Source organism: Pseudopipra pipra, chromosome 6 (genome assembly GCF_036250125.1).
Source record: "Pseudopipra pipra isolate bDixPip1 chromosome 6, bDixPip1.hap1, whole genome shotgun sequence".
Lineage (NCBI taxonomy): Eukaryota > Metazoa > Chordata > Aves > Passeriformes > Pipridae > Pseudopipra > Pseudopipra pipra.
Genome location: NC_087554.1, coordinates 29,537,562 through 29,558,536, shown reverse-complemented (window position 1 = coordinate 29,558,536; position 20,975 = coordinate 29,537,562). Strand labels below are relative to the sequence as shown.

Genomic DNA, 20,975 nt, shown 5'->3' with positions numbered 1-20,975 from the left:
TTTTTACTTTTGCCTCCTCCATCCCTCCAAGCCTCTATCACTTCATGGCTGGTCAAATGGTCCAATGACTTCTAGGAGTGGGGCTGGGGAAACAGCTGTAAGCATCCAGCCTCTCACACAGGGGCACTTGTTTAACACAAATCATTACTAGGACACTGAGGCTAATCTGTCCAGATTTAATCAATGGCTCATAAGCAGGAGTGTAAAGGTTTTTAAAGCATTTACTGCAGCCTTCAGACATGTTATTAATGAATGTTATCCCTCTTGCCTCTTTTTTGTGGAGAAGGTGAACAGCTTTTATGTAATTCATAAAACAGCTGCTGGAAGAACTAATGCTTTATAATCCTGATCATTACAGTATCACAGTATATTTATGGATAACACATTCTAAAAAAGTTTTTTTTTTAACAGCCATATTTGTATTTTTAATTTTTAATGGTATTTTGGCAAATGATGTAGTTGAAACAGGCTTCATAGTTCTATATTTTTTCTGAGCATACTGTAGCTGGTGAGCCTTGTCATGCTTGGCTTTAACTCAAAAGGATGAAGGGAATTCCCCCTCCCATCCATTATAATCCTCTGTAGGTTTTCACTGTTGTTTCTTTTCCCTTCCCCCATCCTTATTTCCTTCCATACCTCAATCCTATTTGGCAGAGTTAAAAAATGCTCTTTTGCAAAATACTGCTAGAACTTTTGTATTTGAAAATGCACTATTTGAAAAAGGTTTGTTTATACTGGAGGAGAGAGCCATTGTGGTTAGGATTTTGTGTCCATCCCTTCTCCCTATTTTCCAACTGGGAAAATAAAAATAGATGAAATACATCTGCTTTGAGTCAGTAACTTCTGCCTTCTGGTTTTCCAAGAATAGCCAAATGCTGCCATTGGCTCACTAACTGTCAGGGAGACAGTGGAGACAGTGGAGACTGAGGAATTAATGCAGCCTCTTGAAAACACCAGCCCAAATGCATGCTCATCATGAGTCATGGCTGAGTGCTTGAAAGAAACCCTGTGGCGGAGACAGGCGCTCCAGGGTTATCTCATTCCTGTGATTCTCTTGCTGCAGAGACCCACAGTTACAGAGTGGGTAAGGTTGGAAGAGACCTCAATGGGTCATCTGGTCCAACCTCCCTGCTCAAGCAGGGTCATCCTACAGCAAATTGCACATGATTGCATCCAGGTGGTTCATGAATATCTCCAGTGATGGAGACTCCACGACCTCTCTGGGCAATCCATTCTAGTGCACAGTCACCTGCACAGCAAAGAATTTCTTCCTCACATTCTGCTGGAACTTCCTCTCTGCCTGTTGCCTCTTGTCCTATTGCTTGGCTCCACTTAGCCTGGCTCTTTCCTCTTGACACCCTCCCTTCAGGTACTTATACAAGACATTGTTGAGGTCCCCTCTCTGTTGTCTCTTCTCGAGGCCGAACAGGCTCAGCTCCCTCAGCCTTTCCTTGTAGGAGATGCGCCAGTTTCCTATCATCTTCATAGCCCTTTGCTCCGGGAGTTCAATGTCTTTCTCATCCTGGGCAGCCCAGAAATGGACACAGCCCTCCAGATGTGGCCTCACCAGGGCTAAGTAGAGGGGCAGGATCATTTCCCTCAACCCACTGGCAATGCTCTTCCTAATGCAGCCCAGGATTCCGTTGGCCTTCTTGGCCACAAAGGCACACTGCTGGCTCAGGGAGAGCTCGTTGTCCATCGGGACCCCCAGGTCCTTCTCTGAAGAGCTGCTTTCCAGCATCTGCTGGAGTGGGACAGTAACTTGGTTTCAGGACAGAAACTGCATGGGATCCTTCTGCCACTGCAGTGACAGTATCATCACATGTCCTCAAAGTCCCAAAATGTTACTAGAGAGTCAGGTAATGTTATGAGGGATCCTCAGTGTTACTCATTCATAGCGTTCGAAGGAAGAGGGCTCCCCTTTCTCCTGCTTGACAGCAGTCTCTAAACTCCTTCCTTAATCTGTCTCTTTCTAAATAACATGTGGCTTTTGGGATTTGCTTGTCTAAGGGAAAAGCTTGAAAAGCTGGGACTTGATGAGAACTAGTGACCTGTAAACACAGGTGAATCTGTGAGGGACTTGTGGTGCACCCACGGCCTGCTGTGTTGTGTTCTCCCAGTAAAGCCCAGTGATCCTGGCTTTGTAGGTGTTGCAACCAAGAAGAAAACCAGTGGCGGAGACAGGCACTCCAGGGTTTTGGTAACACCATGTATTGATAGTAAATGGTGGGACTCCAAAAACGATGACATTGTTGTCTTGCTTTAATTTTAGAGAATTAAAGTGTATGCTGGACAAATGTCCTCCTGCCCTGCTGTAAGAAGAGGATGTGTCACCTCATTAGGAGTCAGGCCCTGGGAGAAGGAAAGAGAGGAGGTTTGAAGGGGAAAGGGGATGAGCACAGGGTCGCTAGAGGTGAGCCTGGGGATGGTGTCCCTGAGTTAGGGGCAAAGTCCCTAGCCCAGCTTAAGCGCATCTATGCGATGCCCACAGGATGCGTAACAAACAGGGGGAGATGGAGGACACTGCGCAGCAGGACAGCTACAGTTACCAAGATCTACAGGAATTCCCACAAAGCAAATACGCTAAAGTCTGCACACATGCAAAAAATCCAAAGTAACTTCTTAAGCTGCACCAGTGGTGGTTTAAGTTGGACACTAGGAAGAAGATACTAGATATTGGAATGGGCTGCCCAAGGAGGTGGCGGAGTCACCATCCCTGGAGGTGTTTAAGGAAAGATTAGACATGGTGGTATTTGGTCACAGGTTGGACTAGATGATCTTAGAGGTCTTTCTAGCCTAATTGATTCTGTCATTCTTTGATTGAAAAAGCCTTTGCGAGGGTTGTGTCTCTCTCCATTTTCTCGAGTATCGAGACGACAGGAGCGCCGGGCGGAGGCCGCGCTCAGTCCCGGTGCCCGCGCGGTCCCGCTGCTGAAGGCGGGTCGGGCCGCGCCGCCAGGAGGCGCTGCGGGGGCCGTGCCCGGCAGGCGGGGGCGGGGCCGCGGGGAAGCCGCGCGCAGGCGCAGCGCTGCCCCCCAGACGGCGGCGGCGCGCGGCCCCTGCCGCAAGGGCCGCCGGTCCGTCGGCGGCGCGGGGGCGGGCGGCCGGCCCGGGCCCGGACATAAGATGGCGGCGGCGTTGCTGGGGCGGCGGCGGCGGCGGTTGCGGCTGTTGCGGAGCACGGGCGGTGCGCGGCTCTGCCCGGGCTCGCAGGGCGGATAGAGCGGGGCCGGCGCGGCGGAGCGGGGCCGCCATGGGCTCCCAGGTGCTGCAGATCCTGCGCCAGGGCGTGTGGGCGGCGCTGAGCGGCGGCTGGTACCAGGACCCGCACCAGGGCGCGGGAGTCAACGCGCTGCACCTCTACCTGTGGCTCTTCCTGCTCGGCTTCCCCTTCACCCTGTACATGGTGAGCGCGGAGCCGGCCTGGGCCGGGCGGGCCTTGCGGGGCCCGTGGGGGAGGGGGGGGGCGGGAAGGGCCGCGGGGCTGCCGCGCGCGCGCCCCCTGCCCGCGGGAACGGCCCCGGGAACGGCCCCGGCCGGGCTCGCCCGCCCCTGGGAGCGGGCCTGGCGGCCGCGGTCGGGGCTGCGGCATTTCGGGCGCACGGAGCTGGAACCGGGAATCTGTGGGTGGGCGCTATCGGGGCGCGGCGGGGCTACAGGCGCTGGCGCTTTGCCTTCGTTTTTCTGTTTACTTTCCTTCAAAATTGGGCATAACTCTGTAAGCTTCCGCTGCGGATCTACTGGCAGTCCAGTAAAAAGCACAGTTTCTACAGAAGCTGTCAGATCTAGCCAGTATTTCTGGCTGGCAGCGCTATCACCTGGTTTTTGAGTCTGGTGGAGGGATGTGGGTCCATAGCCCAGAAGTTTATTTGGCTGCAGTGTGATGTACTGTGTGATGGCTGACAGTGTATCTGGAGTGTGTGTTATTGACAGGAAGTTACTTTGGCTTTTTCGCTTCTATCCAGATTTTAGTATAGTTGGTTTGTGGGAAGTCTTATCCTATATATCTTTGTAAGCGATAGTTCAATCAGAGCTGTTAAAATACTAACCTTTAGACCTACAAACTTTCTTGACATTTGGACTTGGGAACAAATACAGGAGAGGTGTGATCGGTTAGGAGAGAAGGGGGAGGTTTCCTATTGGCCAGTCGTTTTCTTCCTGTGTAAGTTGTGTGTAACTTAAGAAATGCAAATAGTTTACTTCGGAATTTTTAGTAGAAAAGTGTGATTATACTAGGTGTGTTGTGACCAGTTTTGTGAATATGAGGTAGAATGTAATTTGCAGGCCTGCCGGGTCCAGATGCTGTGACAACCTGAAACAGAAACTGCCTTGTGAAAATTTTGGGATTAGTGAATGAAACGTTGGAGGAAAAATTCTATGCAAGTGCAGTTGCGAGATTGAGAGCTCTGGGGTCAGACATTTGCTTTGTTAAAAGCAATTTGTAAGATTGCAGTATGAGACACTTAATACTGAGAAATAGCTAATGTGGAAGAGGAGGTTACAGCTCTGTATGATTAGTTTTTAATTTGTATTACAGTGTCATGGAAAAGGCAACTCCAAGGCTTTTTGATTGAAAACTTTTAGACTGCTGGCATGAAAACCATAGGCTGATACCAACTGCTTTTAAAACCAAAGTTAGTGTGACAACAGCTAGATAAAACTTTCAACTAAGCAGATTCTTTCTATAAAAACTTTGAATCTGTATCTATTCAAAGTTCCTCAGAATATGGGAAGAGGAGAGAACTTTTGGTTTCAAATGTAGCCTTTTAATTGTTTTTTTATAAGAGTACTGTTCTTCTGTTTTGAGAGAGTAGTCTATGTAGTTAGTACTGCCTTGCTGAGAGAGCTGCATCCTGCACGCACAGGAGACTTTTGAAAAGCAACTGATTTATATTGTACATAGATCTTTCGACAAATGATAAATCTGGGCCAGGGTTTGAGTCTCCTGCTGCTCTTAAAGCCGTAGTTAAGCTTCAGTTACCTGTACTGTGGGGTAAACTTCAGTGTTACCTAAACTTTTTTCCTGTGCAAAGATAGACAAGAGCAAGCTGCTTGGCGTTCTGTTGAGGTGAGAGAAATTCTCTTGCTTCATAGCTCTGGACAAGTTAAAGGTGCAACAACTGCCAACTTCCCTGAGAATAAGTAAGGAGATTAGTCACAAGTTAAAGCAGATTGAATCATATTTGGCTGTTTTCCCTCTTTCCACCCTCTGCAGTTTAAGTGTTGTCTAGACACAAACTAAACAGGCAGTACTGTGTTGGTCATCTTAGCTCTTTAGTATCTCTTAAGCTCTTTTTCAGAATAAAAAGCAGTAAGTGTTGCATTGCTGTGGGACATACATAAATAAGCAGAACTTGCTTAAAAAGTCTTAGGTAATCATAATCTGAATTCTGAGCATGGCTCACTGGTGTGTAGGAGGGAGTTTCTAAGCTAGCTTCAAGTGACTTGTTGCTGGCAGACAACCCTGTGTGTTTAAAAAAATCAAGGTATATACAAAGACTTAAAATGCTGTCAGATTTCATATTACTTATAAAACTTCCTCACATAAGGAATTGCAAAATCACAGTGTTGCTTTTATGCATTGAGGCAGCAATAACTGTAGTTATTCCGAAATTGTTTTGTAGCAACAAAGACAAAAGTGTCGCCTAAGAATTTCACTTGTAGCTGGCTCTCAAGGCTGAATGCATTTTACAGTAAGCTAATTACTTTTTTCAGATGTTATTTAGCCCCCAGCAGGAATAGAACACTTTGGGATATGGTGATTTAGATGCGCTTATCGGTTAAAGACTTGGTTTATTGCAACCAACATTGCTAATCTTTTTCTGTGCGTTCCTTCTATTGATCTGGTATTTTCAGAATGGAATCTGGTAATAGTTGTGGTCATCAACTAATGCCATAAATCCGTGTTTTTCTTTGTGTATGTATGCTAGTACTGTTTGGGTTGATGGATTTAATGTGTGGTGGAAACCCGCTTTAAAAATCAGCAGTAGAATTCAGCTATCCTTTTCTTCCTCGATCCCTCATCTGCCTTCTGAGCTTAAGCACATGAAAGTGGACCTTGTACCCTGAGTGAAGACAGCTGTATACATAAATGTATCTGTATTACCGATCCAGATACTTTTCTTTTTCTCGTGTATTTATACACTTAAACCGTCCTGTTGGAAGTGTGGCAAAAAGAAAAGTGTAGATAATGGAGGAACTGAGGTGTAGAGTAAGAGAAATGTCTGCTTGAGTCTGTATTCTTGGAGCTGTGGTTTGGCAGCATGCATACAAAAATATTGCTTTCTAGACTGGTTAAATCTATCCTGTTTGCAAATTTGTATTCAGTAACAGACTCAACTGTACTTGTTGATTTGCCTATCTGTAAGAGCTGATCCCTGTTTTTACTGTAATCCAGAACTGGAATTGGGAGAAGAAAATATGCTTTCTATATGGGGAAGCTGTACAACTGCCTTGTAAAATATAGTGGTAGAGTTGAAAAAATACCCTAAGTGCAGAGGCCAGTGTTATGCATCAGTGTTGCAAGGGGGAGGGGAAAGAGAGGAGGCTGCCAAAGTACTTCCCCTAGTCGGAATGCTGTTTCAGTCCCACCACGTGCGCAGGAGGGGGTGAAGCCTTGGCTCTGGCACTTGTGGAATTTTGCCAGTGACTGAAGAGGAGCCAGGACTGTACCTTGCTTGGGGTGATGGGCTCAAATGTACCTACAGAACTTGTCTATCAAAGTCAAGCTCGTTTAGACAACAAGTTCACCTAATTTCCTGGTTTGTGTACATAGTTACAGAAGTAGGTCATTTAAATGTAGCTTCATGTGAAAGTTTTTTCCACTGAGTTTCTGAAATATGTGCTGTTTCTTAAACTGAGATTTTAAATAATTGAGGTTGGATCTGTGATAACGATCCCTGGTATCCCATACTGCTCTAAGACACTTCTAGTTTCTTGGCTACTCAAGTTTCAGTTGTACACTTCCGAGTTTTCTGTCAAAAACTAGATAACATGTAACTGAACTTGCTTCTTGATAGCAGCAGTTCTTAAGGGCTCTGACTGTTCATAAACAAAAATTGGGGACAAAACTATATCTATTGTTTCTTGATCTTTCCTCCTCTCCAGTATTAATGTTTCCATAAAATATTGGGCTCAAAATGCTTGAACTGGTAAGGCTTTTTACAAGACGCCTGTTACTTCTTAATGATTGATTGATACCACTTCTACGTTAGGATTGGCAATCTGATTTGGGTTAGGAGACTTCCCTCTGAGTTTTCTCAACAGGTAACACCTACACATTTCTTTTTTGAAAAGAATCTGGAAGCTTCATTGCATCTGTGGGGTCTAGCTGAAGCTAGATATGATTAGGTAAGATCCATATAGTCTTTATTTCTTCATAAATGTGTCGCACAGCCTGCGGTCAATGAAATTCCCTCTGGTTCCTGGCACTTACGTGCTTTAAACATTGCATCAAGATACAGCTACTTTTTGTAGTTCAGATGGGAGTATTTTACTGCAGTGCCTACTGGTCTGAGCTTTCTTTTCTGTTTTAGGTTGGAGTTTAGGAGTGCTTAAAGCTTTTTCTACCTACTGTTTAACAAAAGAAGAGTTGTGATAAAACTGAGCTCACTTAACAGCCAGCAGCTTCCAGAAGGGACAGTCCTAGTCCTCCGTTGTGCCTTCCTGCATCTTACTTTTGTGCATATGTATAGTATGGATTTCATAAGTTGTCTTGAAAGGTTTAAATTTGGAAAGTAACCCTTGAGGGAAAGGTGGTAGAAAATCAGTGTCCCTCCACCTCCATATTTGAGAGTACTACTTAACTTCCCATTTAAGATTCCAGGAAATAATTTCAGCTAGGAGTTTATCTAAAGGTTGGGTTTGTTCAGCCATTAGACGACTGAAGTTTTCAACAGAACGTAATTAAAGCAGTCAGGTTTTGTATGGTCATGTTTAGCTTTTTATATTCTACCAGAGCTTTAGCTGTGACTACTGATGTGAAGTGTATGTTTTCTTTTGTTGCTAATGCGAGTGACTAGAGATGTGCAGTAAAATGGGGTGTTCTCTGAAATGCTGTTGCAGCTGCAGACTTGTAGCCAATTGGTGTCTACTAACAAGCTCTAACCTGAGGTTTTTTTTAGACTGCTGTGCCCAATAAAAATGCTTTAGTACTTGTGGAAAGAACTGAAATAAAATCTAGCTGCAAATTTGTAGGACCTAGATTTGTATTCCAGTTTTGAAGGTGGTATCATACAGGATGCTGATGAGAGACCTGTCTCTCCTCAAATGTGCTAAAATGCTAACCCTGGTTTAAAGTGCTAATCTCACTTTAGCTCGCCTTGGCTTGTGGCTTGGAGACCCCAAATGGAAGTTAAATGCTTCTAAGTTTGGCAAAGAAGAATAGAGAAGGCGCCAGTGGTTTAGGTTAGGTTGCAGAAAGTCTTCTCCTTGAGGCTGGACTGCAGACAAATTACTGGTACCCTGGGTGGCAGTGCTGTACCATGGCATGAGACTTAGTGTGAAGTATGATCATACAGCAGAGTCAACTAGGCATGCTAAAACTTGTATTTCCACAGTATGTGCCCTATCCAGACACGAATAGCTACTAATGAATATGAAGAAGGAAAAATAGTGAGTTAACTTACCTTATTTTTAGCTTTCTGCAATCCTGTGAAAACAGGATGTGAGGAAAAAACACCCTTTAATTCTTTATTGGGTTTGCTGCAAGTTACATGAGGTGTTTGGCCTCTTTTTCCCCCTTGTTCTTAAAGCGTTTCTTTGCAGAACAGGATGTGTAGATTTTGCGTTCCACAAGATAAATTGGATACACTTTGTGACCTCACTGCTGACAAAATTTAAGAGTTCTTTAGACAGATAAGTATGGCCATGTCTTTTATAGACTAATTCTAGCTTTTGTTATCTTGTGTTAGACTGACTCTTCTGGTGATGGCTTCTGTACACTAGGTACTTGTAAGGAGGAGGATAGTTGAAGTTGTGTGTGTGATCGGGCAGGTACAGGAAGCTCATGAGTTTTGCCAGAGTTAACGGATTTGCCCTTGCCTGCAGGGAACTAATTGCCTCTGAAGTTTTTGAAAGTGGAAACATGGCATTTCTTAAGGAAACCCTTGTAGCATTGCTTCAGGTGTTGTAAGGATGCCATAAGCATCATTTTGGCTCCTGTTTGCTTACTGATGCTGTTTTTAAGTAGCTTTGTTTCCTCTTTCTCCTCCTGAGGTAGTACTTGGGAAGTGAATCTCCTGGTGTAATGTGTTGTCCAGCTCAGCATGCAAAATCTAAGTTAGCATACCTCAGCTGAGTTTGCCTGGCCTACTTCAAATTTTGTATTAGGTGTTTACTTGTTTTGGAAGAAAAGGTAAGTTTAACTTGGTCTGTTTAACAAAACAATCCTAATAAATAACTTGCCTCCTGATTGATTCCAGATTCAATTATTTATATTTGTTTGGCTTTAGGAATGTTATATTGATTATTTGGCTTTGCTTACAGCCAGAAAGTGAGAGCAGCCAGATTAAGAATTGGTTTTGTTCTAAAGTCAGCAGTCAATACAATACTTAGAAATATTTATTCTTTTGTTCCCTTTATTAGTACAGTATTTTGTATGTGGAGATCTCTTTAAGCACTTTGCTTTGATAAACTCATTGCTTGTGTGGCAAGCACTCCCAGTACTACTAGGACTATTAAACTCTTGAATATGTAGAAATATTAATATTGTAATCAGATCTTTTTAATTACTAAAACTAGTTTTATGTGCAGAATAGAGAGGGATCTTTGTCTCATTCTCTAGTAATTTTCCCCTTCTGATTCTACAAGATGTGCAGGGGGCTTTGATCACCATAAAGACTCTCTTCTCTTGTAATGGTCTGTATATGGAGGGAGACTGGAAGTCTCCTTAGGCTTGGAAGTCTAAAAAAAACCAGTTCATTTGTTCTAGTCATCTACTAAATAATTGTTCATGCTGAATATCAAATGTTGGTTAATTCTGATTGTCATATGTCTATGTGTATATATGTTTTTGAGGGTATGTCTCAAACTACACCATCAGTGGGGTAAGGGATAGTGATGCAGTGAACACTTTCACTTGTGTAAGGGAAGTAGTCTGCTTCTGGATGAATACTGAGAGTTAGTATCTCATTTTGTTTAGTGACTGCCTAGTGAAATGGCAAAGTTAAAAATATGAATAAAAGATAAATTAGAAGGATGAAAGCCTTGAAGTGAAATCTGCAGTTTAACTAGTACTCTGAGCGTTGCTTTTAAATAGCTGTTAGGCTGTACTTAATCATTACCTGTTGCTGAAGTGATTGATCTGTAAAATCCCTATGTACCTCTGCAAAAGCTGCATGAGAAGTCTTAACTCGGAGTGGAATTTCAAAAGCTGAATTCAGGACTGAGGTTTTTTTATGTGGCTTCTGGCCACCTTTGACACAACTGAAAAATTCTCTTCGGAACATGAGTTGGCTTCCTTTTCCATGAACATATAATGATCTAACACAAATAATCTTTGCAGCCTGTGGTCTGCAGGTTATTGAGGACTGCTGCTCAGTGTGTGAGTCACAAATATAAACACTCTTTTTTTTTTTTTTTTTGTATGCAGCTAGGAAAAAGTTTGGCTTTTGTGACTGATCAGTATCTTGTCATGCAGGAGTAGCTGTTGGAAGCTGACAAGCGAAGACAAAACATCTCTGTTTGGTATCTAAGCAGGTTTTCTCACATCCAGCCATGCTGTCAAACTTGCAACAGTTTTTCAAAAATGGACTTGGTGCTGTGTACTGTCCCTGAAATAAGATCACATCCTGTGCTTGGTTTAGTTTCCAAGTTGCTTAAAATCTTCCCATTTCTTTTTATTCATAACAGCTAATCAGAAATACTGTGTGCCACACAAAAAGATCATGCTAGCAGTAAGTTTCCTAGTCTAGGTCTTGTATTTCTATAATCTGTGAAAGGAGAAGAGAGTTGAACTTGGTTCTCAGGCTTCAGTGACACAGGTTTATTTATGATGCTGCTGTTGCGCTTTGGTATCTTGAAGTTCAGCTGTTCCTTTTTTCTGTGTTGCCAGACTTCTAACATTCTTCACACAAAATCGGACTAGATGGTCCAGTATGATCAGTGTTTTCTCCACGGAAGAAACTGCCAAACTGTATGAAGGGTATTCTTATGGATATTTGACCTTGTGTTCATTAACTCTTTCTTACTTTTTTTTGAAAGGCTCTTCCTTCTTCCATGATGATAGTAGCTGTCTACTGCCCGGTGATAGCAGCTCTCTTTATCGTTTTGAAGATGGTGAATTACCGTTTGCACAGGGCACTGGATGAGGGAGAAATTGTGGAGAGGAATGCCAGTGAGCATATGGATAGAGGTGCAAAAACAGAACAAAGCAATGTTTCAGCCAAGAGGAAAGACAGCAATGGGCCCAGGTAAGGTGTCTGCTGATGTTTGTATACTGCTTCAAATGATAAACAGTCCTGCCTTCATCAGATGTGTGACTGGGATGGCGGTTGAGATAAACACTGAGAAATATAGATACAGACCTGTGCAGTTCTGAAAGACTGTTTTAAGTCTGGTCTTTAAAAGCAGACTTATTTATTTATTAGGTTTGAAATGATGTATTCATGTTAATTTCCTGGTTCCTCCCCCAGAGGCGTTCCAGAACAATATTGAATGTGCTGGAAGCACTGAAACAATAGCATGGAAAATGTGGCCGATTAGGTCACTAGACACTTAACACAACTAGTACAAGTAATTTTATTTCAGCAGTAGATGTAGTACGAAAAATCTAGCTGTCAAAGACCATGTACTGCTTGCTAATTCTTTTATCACTAGGAGGAGTGTCTGATTGGGTTTCAATTTTAGTTTTTAAAAAGCAGGAGTCAAATACAATGCTTGACTCCAGCTACAGTCTGTCTTCAGAAGAACACTGTCCTATGAGCTAGTAAATTCTGGAATTACTCATCTCAGTAATGAAGATAATGATTCTGAAGTACTGTCAGTAGGAGGTGATTGCTTTCCACAGATCTCTACTGTTGCCAGCATAAAAAACCCCAGAGATTTTCCTCTCTGACCAGACTATTTGGAGAAAGAAGAGCAAAAGATGACTCATCAACAAGGCCAGCCTAACCAGTCTGATCAGACTGTGGATGTGTTATGAGCTCTATTATCAAAGCCTCTGCCTGCCTTCAGATAATTGAGGCCATCTACAAAGTTAAACTGTATGAAATAAATCAACCTTGAATTGTTAGCTTTTAAAGAAGACCTTTCTCTTGTCTGTGAGTTTCTGGTACTAGTAGCCATGAACAGTTTTCAAAGTGAGGCAATTAATATGCTGTCCTGACTCTAATAAGGTTGTGTGTGTCTTACTAATAAAAACCAAACCTGTAACTTCTAAATGGATACATGTGCTATAAGGAAATGTAGTTGAAAGAAGCCTCTTGAGTCTGTTTATTAGGACGCTTAAAGAAAGGAAGTGTTAAACTGCTGCTCTTGAAAATGCTCAGCCTAGAAGCAAAAGGACTTTGTGTGTACATATAGGGTAGCTTCTCGTGAGATGGGTCCTACGTTCTTCTGTGTCTACTCTCAGCTCAGGTATTGTTAGCAAAAATGGTGTCTTAGATTCCTCTAAAGTTGATATACAGTAACTTCTTGTATCAATCTTTTATAACCTGCCCCTTTTTCCATGTTGTGTTTGGCAATAGAACCTGCTGATGTAAATTGGGACTCTGTTTAGAGCACCATATACCTTATTAAAACTGTACTGAGCTATTTTGGCAGACTGTTTCCCTAATTGTATATTAATGCTTACTCTGCTTAATAAAATTCATGGAAGTAAACAGTGGTCTGTTCTGTTTCAATGCAGCCTTGTTAATGCATGTTTTAGATGTGATCTTTAGATGTTTTGTCTCTTGAGCGGTTTTTGGTGGGCTTGGGTTTTGTTTTTGGTTTTGGTTTTTTTGCCATGTAGCTTTTGCTTCCAAAACAGTAGCCCAAACTTGGCAAGGGAATTTCTACTAGAGTTGTGAATTACTTCTGGATGTTTCAGTTCTGTTTTGTCTAGGGAGCAGTTGACATGGGACAAGTTACTACATTATAAGCATTGTGAGCTCAGAAGTAGAGGTTAGTTTGATGCTGTGTGTCCTGCTTGCCAACTAAAGTTTCATTAACTTTTATATGATCCTTGTTCCCACTTTCAGGTCTCTTAACTAGAACTGGGAACAAGGTCAATGCAGAAATTACGGAGTTACTTTTTGGTAAGTGGGATGTACAGTATATACTAATCTTTGCCTGGAAGCTTACAAGAACTCTGGGGTAATATTCAAACTAGTAGATGGGATGTAGAGTGAGTGTTTAATATTGAGCTGTAACCTTCTTAAGTTAAATTGGAACACTAATAAAAAAACAAACCTGTCTGGGAAGAGAGTGTGTATGTAGGATTTTCTTTTTAAACTCTACTCTCCTTGCAGAAGGTGGATATAGGGGAGATCTAAGCAGACATACTGTCTTTAATATTTGCATAATCAGAATATTAGTTTTGATAGCTTAGACTACAGCATGTGATACCAAATAAATGTGTATAGTATAGTTTGCAAAGCCATCCTAGAGTTTTCACCCTGCTATACCCACATTCCCTGAGACCACATAGTAGTATTTTTGAAGGATTAAGCAATAGTCTGCTTTCTGTTCCAAAGTCACGTTTGGGATTCTGTTAGCTTCTAAGAACTGCTGTTCTTTCTTTCTGAAGATGTTTTATCTGTGAAGTGGTGCTTTCAGGTATCTTGACAACTTGTGTGCTGTCATCTGTAGGCTTACTCGAACTGCTCATTTATCTTCAGTTCACACTGGTTTTTGAACAGGATCAAACTAAAAGTTTTTAATCTTTCCGTGAAACTTTGGCATGTTTAAGCAAAGAACAACTTACTGTTCCTTTAGAAATGCCTTGCTTATATTTTTACTGTGCTCTTTAAAAAGCTGAAATTCTCTAGTTAATGGTTTTGAAAGAAACTAGTCTTAATTTAGAGATAGGAATGTGAGTTCCCTTCTTCTGTAGCTTCTAGTGCATTTGCTGTTTTTATACTTCAGGTGTTAGTAATTCTTCTGTGAGGTTTCATGAAAGCAAGTAATGAGGATACAGGCTCCTGGTTTCACAGAAAAGGTAGAAGCAGCAGTACAAGCATAATATTTGTTGGGTATCAGTGGACCCACATAGATACTTCAAAACATTTCAGTCAGTCTTTACTTCTGGGTGTATGAATATGGCTTCTTTCTTGTGTCAGTGACTACTGTGGTTCAAAGTATCATAAAGTGTTAATGAGGTGACACTGCTGTTCCTGATCTCCATTAGCATGGGGGAGCTGTAATCGCGATGCTGCATGAATTTCACTTGTACTTCTGGACAGCTGAAGAATGTTGTGTCTTTGAGATACGTATAGTCTGCTTAAACAAGTATGAGCAAGAGAAATAAAATTTAAAACATGTTATCTCAAGAACTCTTGCCCTACCTTTGCTGTTTATTCTTGCAGTTTTCTGTGGCTGACAGAGTGTTTTTGAGTTTGGAGTTGGTTTGCATTTTTGACTGGTGATTCAAACTTGAAAGAAAACTTCTTTTAATACTTCAAGCTATTGTGACCTAGCATTTGCAGTACATGCTCTGGTCCTTCTGTGTTTTGAGAGCAGCCTCCTAACTAGTTATCCTGCTATTTGAGTTGGAAATTAAGGACAGAAGAAGGTGTTCAAAAGAAAGCAATAAAATTCTTTCTCTGCTTTGTCCAGAAATTAAAATTGTTTATTCCACATTCTCTTTCAAAGTTCTGGTCTGAATATCAAATTCCTTTAGTCAATCAGCCTAAGTCAGATTTTAAGCTCTTGAATTCATGTAGACTTACACCCTCTTCAGACATCTGGTTAGTCTCTGACATGCTAACGTAATATACCTCCAGATAGTAATTTTATTTAGGAAAGTTACTAATAACTAGAAATATTAGTTTTAAGTTGTTTTATGTGATCTTTGAATGCCTCTTGCACGGCAATCTCCATTGCAGGTAGCTGTACATAATTTTTTCAGTCTTCTCAATTTGGATAATAACTTCACTGCAGTTATTTTGCTTGCAAGCTGAGAAGTGTAGCACTTGCTCTGAGGTATGAGGTCGGCAAACTGTAAGAAACTGATTGTGGAACTTCAAAGCAGAAAGGAATGGCCACAGTGGTAGCATCAAATAGCTCCTAAAGGACTTTGTGCTATTACAGTCCAGGTACTTTGGCATACAATGGTTAGTCCTAGGAATCTGTATTACCTGCTTTTTCCCATGGACATTATTTGTTGTTGTTTGTTACTAGCTTTTGTTAATCCATTATCTTGTGTGTGTCACAGAATATAGAAGCTGTGAGTAGAGTGGCAGTGTGGGATTGTGGTGTCGCTTATGTTGGTATCTGTTGGTTCAGTTTTAGACAAAACTGCCTCCTTCTTCCACCCTGGCTAAATACCCAGTTCTATGCATGAGAGCTTATTTGCAATGGCTTATTTTTCTACTTCATAGGGTGTACTTTAATCACATACAGTGTTTCTCAATGAATTATTCAAGCAGGAAAGGGATTTCATCTTTTTGTGAGAGGCATTCTTTGTTATACCTTCTGTTGTCATTGTAGTGTATGTTGAACTTAAACATTGAGAATTTTTCAGTTTAGTCTTTAATTTCGTGTTATGTCCTTATGTATTCTTAAAATATTTACATAAGGAGTACTTTGGCTAAAGCTGGTGGTAATTATTGAAGCTGAATTCTGTATCTTTTATTCATTTTCCTTACCTGTCTCTAGCATAATTGATAATATTAGGTCAGAGAGGACTCTATAAACAGCCATCACTAAGAGCATGCCTATGTCTCATTGCTGAGCTGTACCAAAAGGGTGGCTTTTCACTTCTTTATTTTGCTAGAGTTGGACCATAGTTGTTCTGCTAACTAATGGCTGGTTGTCTTTTAAGTTAACTTATTTTTATTGAAGTAATATATTCCTAACTTCAGACTGTCTTTTTTGTAATCTCTTTGATGTAGGAAGATTCACGGGCTTCTTATATTATCTAGAATGATTCCCGAGGTTGTACCTTTGTGCTTCTCTAAGATTACAATAGCTTGAAATGTCATGCTGCAGAATGAATCATGTCTCAGGTCCTTTAGTCTACAGACAGTTTGTTTATAATATCCTAGATTGATGGCTGTGTATTACAAAAGTGATTAGAATTGTAGAATATGCTAAGTTTGAAGGGACCCATGAGGATCATCGAGTCAATTCCTGGCCCTGTGCAGACCACCCCATTAGGTGTTGCTCTTATTGCACGAGACTTTCCTATAAGACTAGCTGTCTATTAAGTAAGCCCTGCAGTGCTTCTATTTTTCTGTCCCCTTCTCCAGAGGGGCTTCATCTTTAGTTTTTCGGTCCAGCCAGAGAAGTATTGTGCATATGTACTTTCTCCAGCAAAATGTTGGAGTAGACTTGCCACAGATCAGAATCATTGATTATTGGGAGGCAGTTGTTTATCTTTGGGATGAAGCAGAGAGGGTCAGTGTCAAATTACTCTGCAGTTACTTATGTTCAGAAGTTTGTATCAAGATGTTTGAAGAGAACTGCAGTGGGAGAGGAAAAAGGATGCCTCAACTTCTCCGTCTTTGCAGTCAACAAATGGTGCTAGGTTGTATCCCTGTGTTCTAGTCCTCAATTTACTTCACACCTCATTGTCCTAATGGATAGATCCAACTTGGTTATGTTTCATATAATATCTGCCTTTCACAAGCTGAATTATGTTGAATTACAATTTGGTGATGTCGATCTAGGAAGTACTTTCAAACCAATAGTTATTTATCCTGAAAGTGTGAAATCACTAGGATGTAATGATACATATGTTGTACCTGAAAATATATATTAATAGGACCTGTAAAGTATCTGAAGGAAAGTTATTTTTGGGTAGAAAGATGTGGTTTGCATTCCTGGGAGAGAGATACCATGTCCCTATATGTCTCTGCCTGTCCAATAACTTTTACTGACAGTGTGTGACTTTCTTGATTAACCATCCTTGTGTTTGCTCCTAGATTCAGTCTAAGGAAAAGACCAGGAGTCCTTTCCATGGTCTTTGAAAAAGCTTTGTGTAGTACATTTTCTGTTGATGGATTTCTGGGTATTATAGTTGGACAGATGATCCAGAAGTTATATGTGTGTACATACAGACAGAATTTAGTACGTCAGCATTGCAGAATGCCTTGTAGCTCCTGAGTCTTCACAGTTTGTGTTGGCTGGTGACAGTGGACTTAGGGCTGCAGCTTCTATGACACTATGTAGGGTGCTCCAGCTCTGGCTGAGCTTCCTGTGTCAAATAGGTGGTGTTCATCTGAGATGCTGGGATATATTTGAGCTCTGGATATTTGAAAAGGGAAAAATTGTTTTGAATTTGCATTCAGGATAGACAAACTTAGGTTTAACTGGTAGGCTAATGTTATATTTTTTTCTTTTATGTTTCTCTTAGTGATCCTGGTGGAGGGATTGAGATGTCAGAGTTTATACGAGAAGCAACTCCCCCTGTTGGCTGTAGTTCACGAAATTCTTACGCTGGGATAGATCCAAACAACCAGGTAAGAATTAAAGCTACTGAGGGTTGTTGCTTTAGTACTGCTGGCTCTGCAATCTGTACAGTGACTTTTCTTACTATTTTACATTTTTAAAATTTGTATGAGATTAAACCAGTTATGTTTCTGTATTGAACTGCTTTATTAGGATGGCATTGCACTCTCCCAGCAGTGTAGGTCTTTCTCATCCTGTTTTGTATTTACTTTATAAATGGCTGGATTTTGTAAGGGAACTTACTGTCTCATGTGAGACAGTAGCTGTTAGCTCTCTTCTGATTTAGTAAATCAGAATGGCTCAGAGCATGGTCAGATAAGGGCCAAGAACCCATTGTGGTGGGATTCCCTGGTCATTTTGGTATCTGTGAGCTCAAACTGTATCTTTGTCCTTATATTCTAACTTAATTTTCCTCGTTACTTTTGTTTGGTCTTCATTTAGAAGTGTAATTAGTAAATTTAAATGCTGTATTTGAGGAGGCTTCTGTTAAGTCGTCACTCCTGATTATCTCTTGTAATTGTAAATGACTTTCAGAAAGTTATTATTCCTGACAATTCAGACTCTGCAGTCAAAAATGTTAGTTTGCTAACGTACAAAGCAAGATAAACTGGAAATGGAAAGACTAAAACTGTTTATTTTTGGATGACCTCTTCAAAATCTTCACTTTTTTGACACTTCAGCGGGAGTGGGAAGAAAGCAATAAACAGGGACTCCTGCAAGATGGAAGTACTGAAGAATGTGGCTTTATTACATTTTAATGCAACTTTATTATGCTCTAGTTGCCTTGTAATTTACCTGGGGAAGTTGTTCTGTTTCCTTTTTATGTCTACGAGGTTTATGCATTCAGCTTCCATAGCATTGGATGTATTCTTTCTTCTATTTGTCTTATGATGTTTTACTGGTCGTGGCATCTTTCTTTTACCAGCCCTTCACGAGGACAAGTAGATTGGCTGGCCATACTGTATGGTTTTGTTGACAATGAGCAATGCAGCATCATATTAAAGACACAGAACCTGTTTTTGAATGACATGGAAATCTTTGGTGTGGTATTACAATATCATGTTCTTCTAATTAGCTCTCTGGGCAGTCAGTAGATAGCAAGGTGCGGTGGTATGCTAATGGGGGTGTTTCATCTGAATAATGCTCCGTTATGCAGCAGAGATACTCTAATTGATTTTTCTCCTTTGAAGCAAGCAGGCATTTGGTAGGAATTTGGTAGTTCAAAGGAATAGGAAACAATGGTCCATGTAGGAAGATAGAAACATGATCCCCAGACTAGTTCTTTGACTGGTCTTTGGCAAACAAACTATTTCAAACGTATTATAACCGTTGTAATGTTAAAACATGTGAAGAAGTTCAAGCTACTGTGAAAGAAAGTGTAGTGTTTAAAATGTGTTTATCCTAATAAAAGTAGTATTCACTAGTCCCTTGCAATTGAATTTGTAGCATCAAAAGGGAATGTGAACAGTTAGCATCTGAGTTCTGTTCAGTTTTTTGTGTGAACTAGCTTTCCTGTGCTGATGCATTTGCATTCAGCTGCAGCATTCAGCAAGGCATATTACTGAATGGGAAAAAAACATTGAAACTTGACAGAATGACTAACTAAAAGTGTATGTGACAATTTAATGAAGAAAATGCATTAAACAAGCTCTTAGCTGCTTTTTTGCATTACATACAACGAAGCCATTGTTCCTCTGTGGTATGGCTGCACACATCTTCAGGTTACCTGAAATTGCTGTGTGTACAGAAAAGAATTAGTAGAATTATGCCTTTGCCCCAGAGTCATTTGAACTAGGGACTTTTGACAAACAGCATCCCAATAAGTATGTATGTATATCTATATTTATCTGTCTATATATATCTCTGAAAGTCAAATGGCCATCGTTTTTAAGTATCTTGGGTTGAGATTTTGCCTTTAAGTGCTCTTCTGTATTTCTTAGTAGTTTAATTATTTGGCACATACATTTTTTGTGCTATTTGTAGCTCTTTGAGAGATGGTCTTGAAAATACTATTGAAGGAAAAGACTAAATTCTCTGTAGCATCTCTGCAAAATAATCTGTTGTGGATTATAGGTTGTATGTAGAAAGGTAGATTGCAAACCTAAATGGCTAGCTCTTTTTCATATGAGGAGGTACATGCCTGCTGGTTTGCCATTGAACATGAAAACTAATCCTGAAAAAATATATATTTCTTCATATGGAAGCAGTTTCTGGATTTAGCTTGGTTTTTATTGTGTTGAACAGGTAAGTTTTATACTAAGATACTGTTTTCTGTAAGCATTAGAGTGTGTCCAAAGGAGGGCAACCAAGATGGTGAAGGGCCTTGAAGGGAAGCAGTGTGAGGAGCAGCTGAGGTCACTTGATCTGTTCAGCCTGGAGAAGACTGATGGGAGACCTCATTGGAGTCTACAACTTCCTCATGAGGGGAATCAGAGGGGCTGGTGATTTCTCTGTTGTGACCAGTGACAGGACCCAAGCGAGTGGCCTGAAGTTGTGTTGGGGAGGTTTAGGTTGGATATTAGAAAAAGGTTCTTCCCCCAGAGGGTGGTTGGGCTCTGGAACAGGCTCCTTGGGGCAGTGGTCACAGCACCAAGGCTGACAGAGTTTGAGATATTTGGACAATGCTCTCGGGTACATGGTTTGACTTCTGGGGATGGCCCTATGCAGAGCTAAGGTTTGGGCTCAATGATCCTTGTAGGTCCCTTCCAACTCAGCATATTGTGTGATTTTAGACAACCGTGATCACTGCATTAAACATGCAGCTTTGCAGCAGTAGTTATCCATGTGCCACTGCACCAGTATTTTGTTGCTGCATTAAGTATTTTCTAGAAAAATTCCTAGATTAAAAACTGTTTCTCAAATCAAATAGTAAAATCTCTAAGAACACTGGCTAAGAAACAGAATAATGCTGTCATGTAGTTAGATGCATAATTACATGCCTTGTTGTCATCTGTTTGCAGTGGAAACACATCAAATCACAAAGAATTTTATAGCGCCATGCTGTTGGATGCTTTTGTGCCTTTAAAAATCTCTCCTAGATGTATAGGCAAATGCGTACATTGAAGTGATAGGAAACAACAGTTGGTTATTTTCTGAAAATTTACAACTTTTTACATAATCCCCTGTTTCTAGGTTGGATCTGGGTTATCTCGTCTGGGAACAGCAGCAACCATCAAAGGTGAGATTTTTAGCTGCTCCTTAAATTACCATGCAGAAGCACTTCAAATCACTATGTTATTTACTACGTTGTTTCCTATGTTGTTTCCAAATATCGTCCACCTTATGTTCAAAACTTTTCTTTTTGTGAGCTAAGTACAGCATTTACTAATTGGGAGAAATCTTCCTTGGACTTGCCAATTATGTGACTAAAACATGAGGAGAGG

The 20,975-nt window shown here is 41.0% G+C and overlaps 1 protein-coding gene across 8 annotated transcripts in view; it reads left to right on the top strand.

Annotated features, from left to right (window-relative positions):
• The first annotated feature begins 3,101 nt into the window (after window positions 1–3,101).
• PCNX1 (pecanex 1) overlaps window positions 3,102–20,975 on the top strand; it is an 89,417-nt gene continuing 71,543 nt past the window's right edge. For 4 of the 8 annotated variants that reach the window (XM_064658258.1, XM_064658262.1, XM_064658259.1 and 1 more), the window contains exons 1-4: window positions 3,102–3,406; window positions 11,203–11,411; window positions 17,498–17,603; window positions 20,725–20,770. In XM_064658258.1, coding sequence (XP_064514328.1) covers window positions 3,254–3,406; window positions 11,203–11,411; window positions 17,498–17,603; window positions 20,725–20,770 — 514 coding nt within the window. In that variant the 5' untranslated portion in view covers window positions 3,102–3,253. Of the gene's footprint in view, window positions 3,407–11,202; window positions 11,412–13,181; window positions 13,239–17,497; window positions 17,604–20,724; window positions 20,771–20,975 lie in introns of those variants that run through there. The other 4 variants (XM_064658264.1, XM_064658263.1, XM_064658261.1 and 1 more) reach the window with 2 other exon arrangements.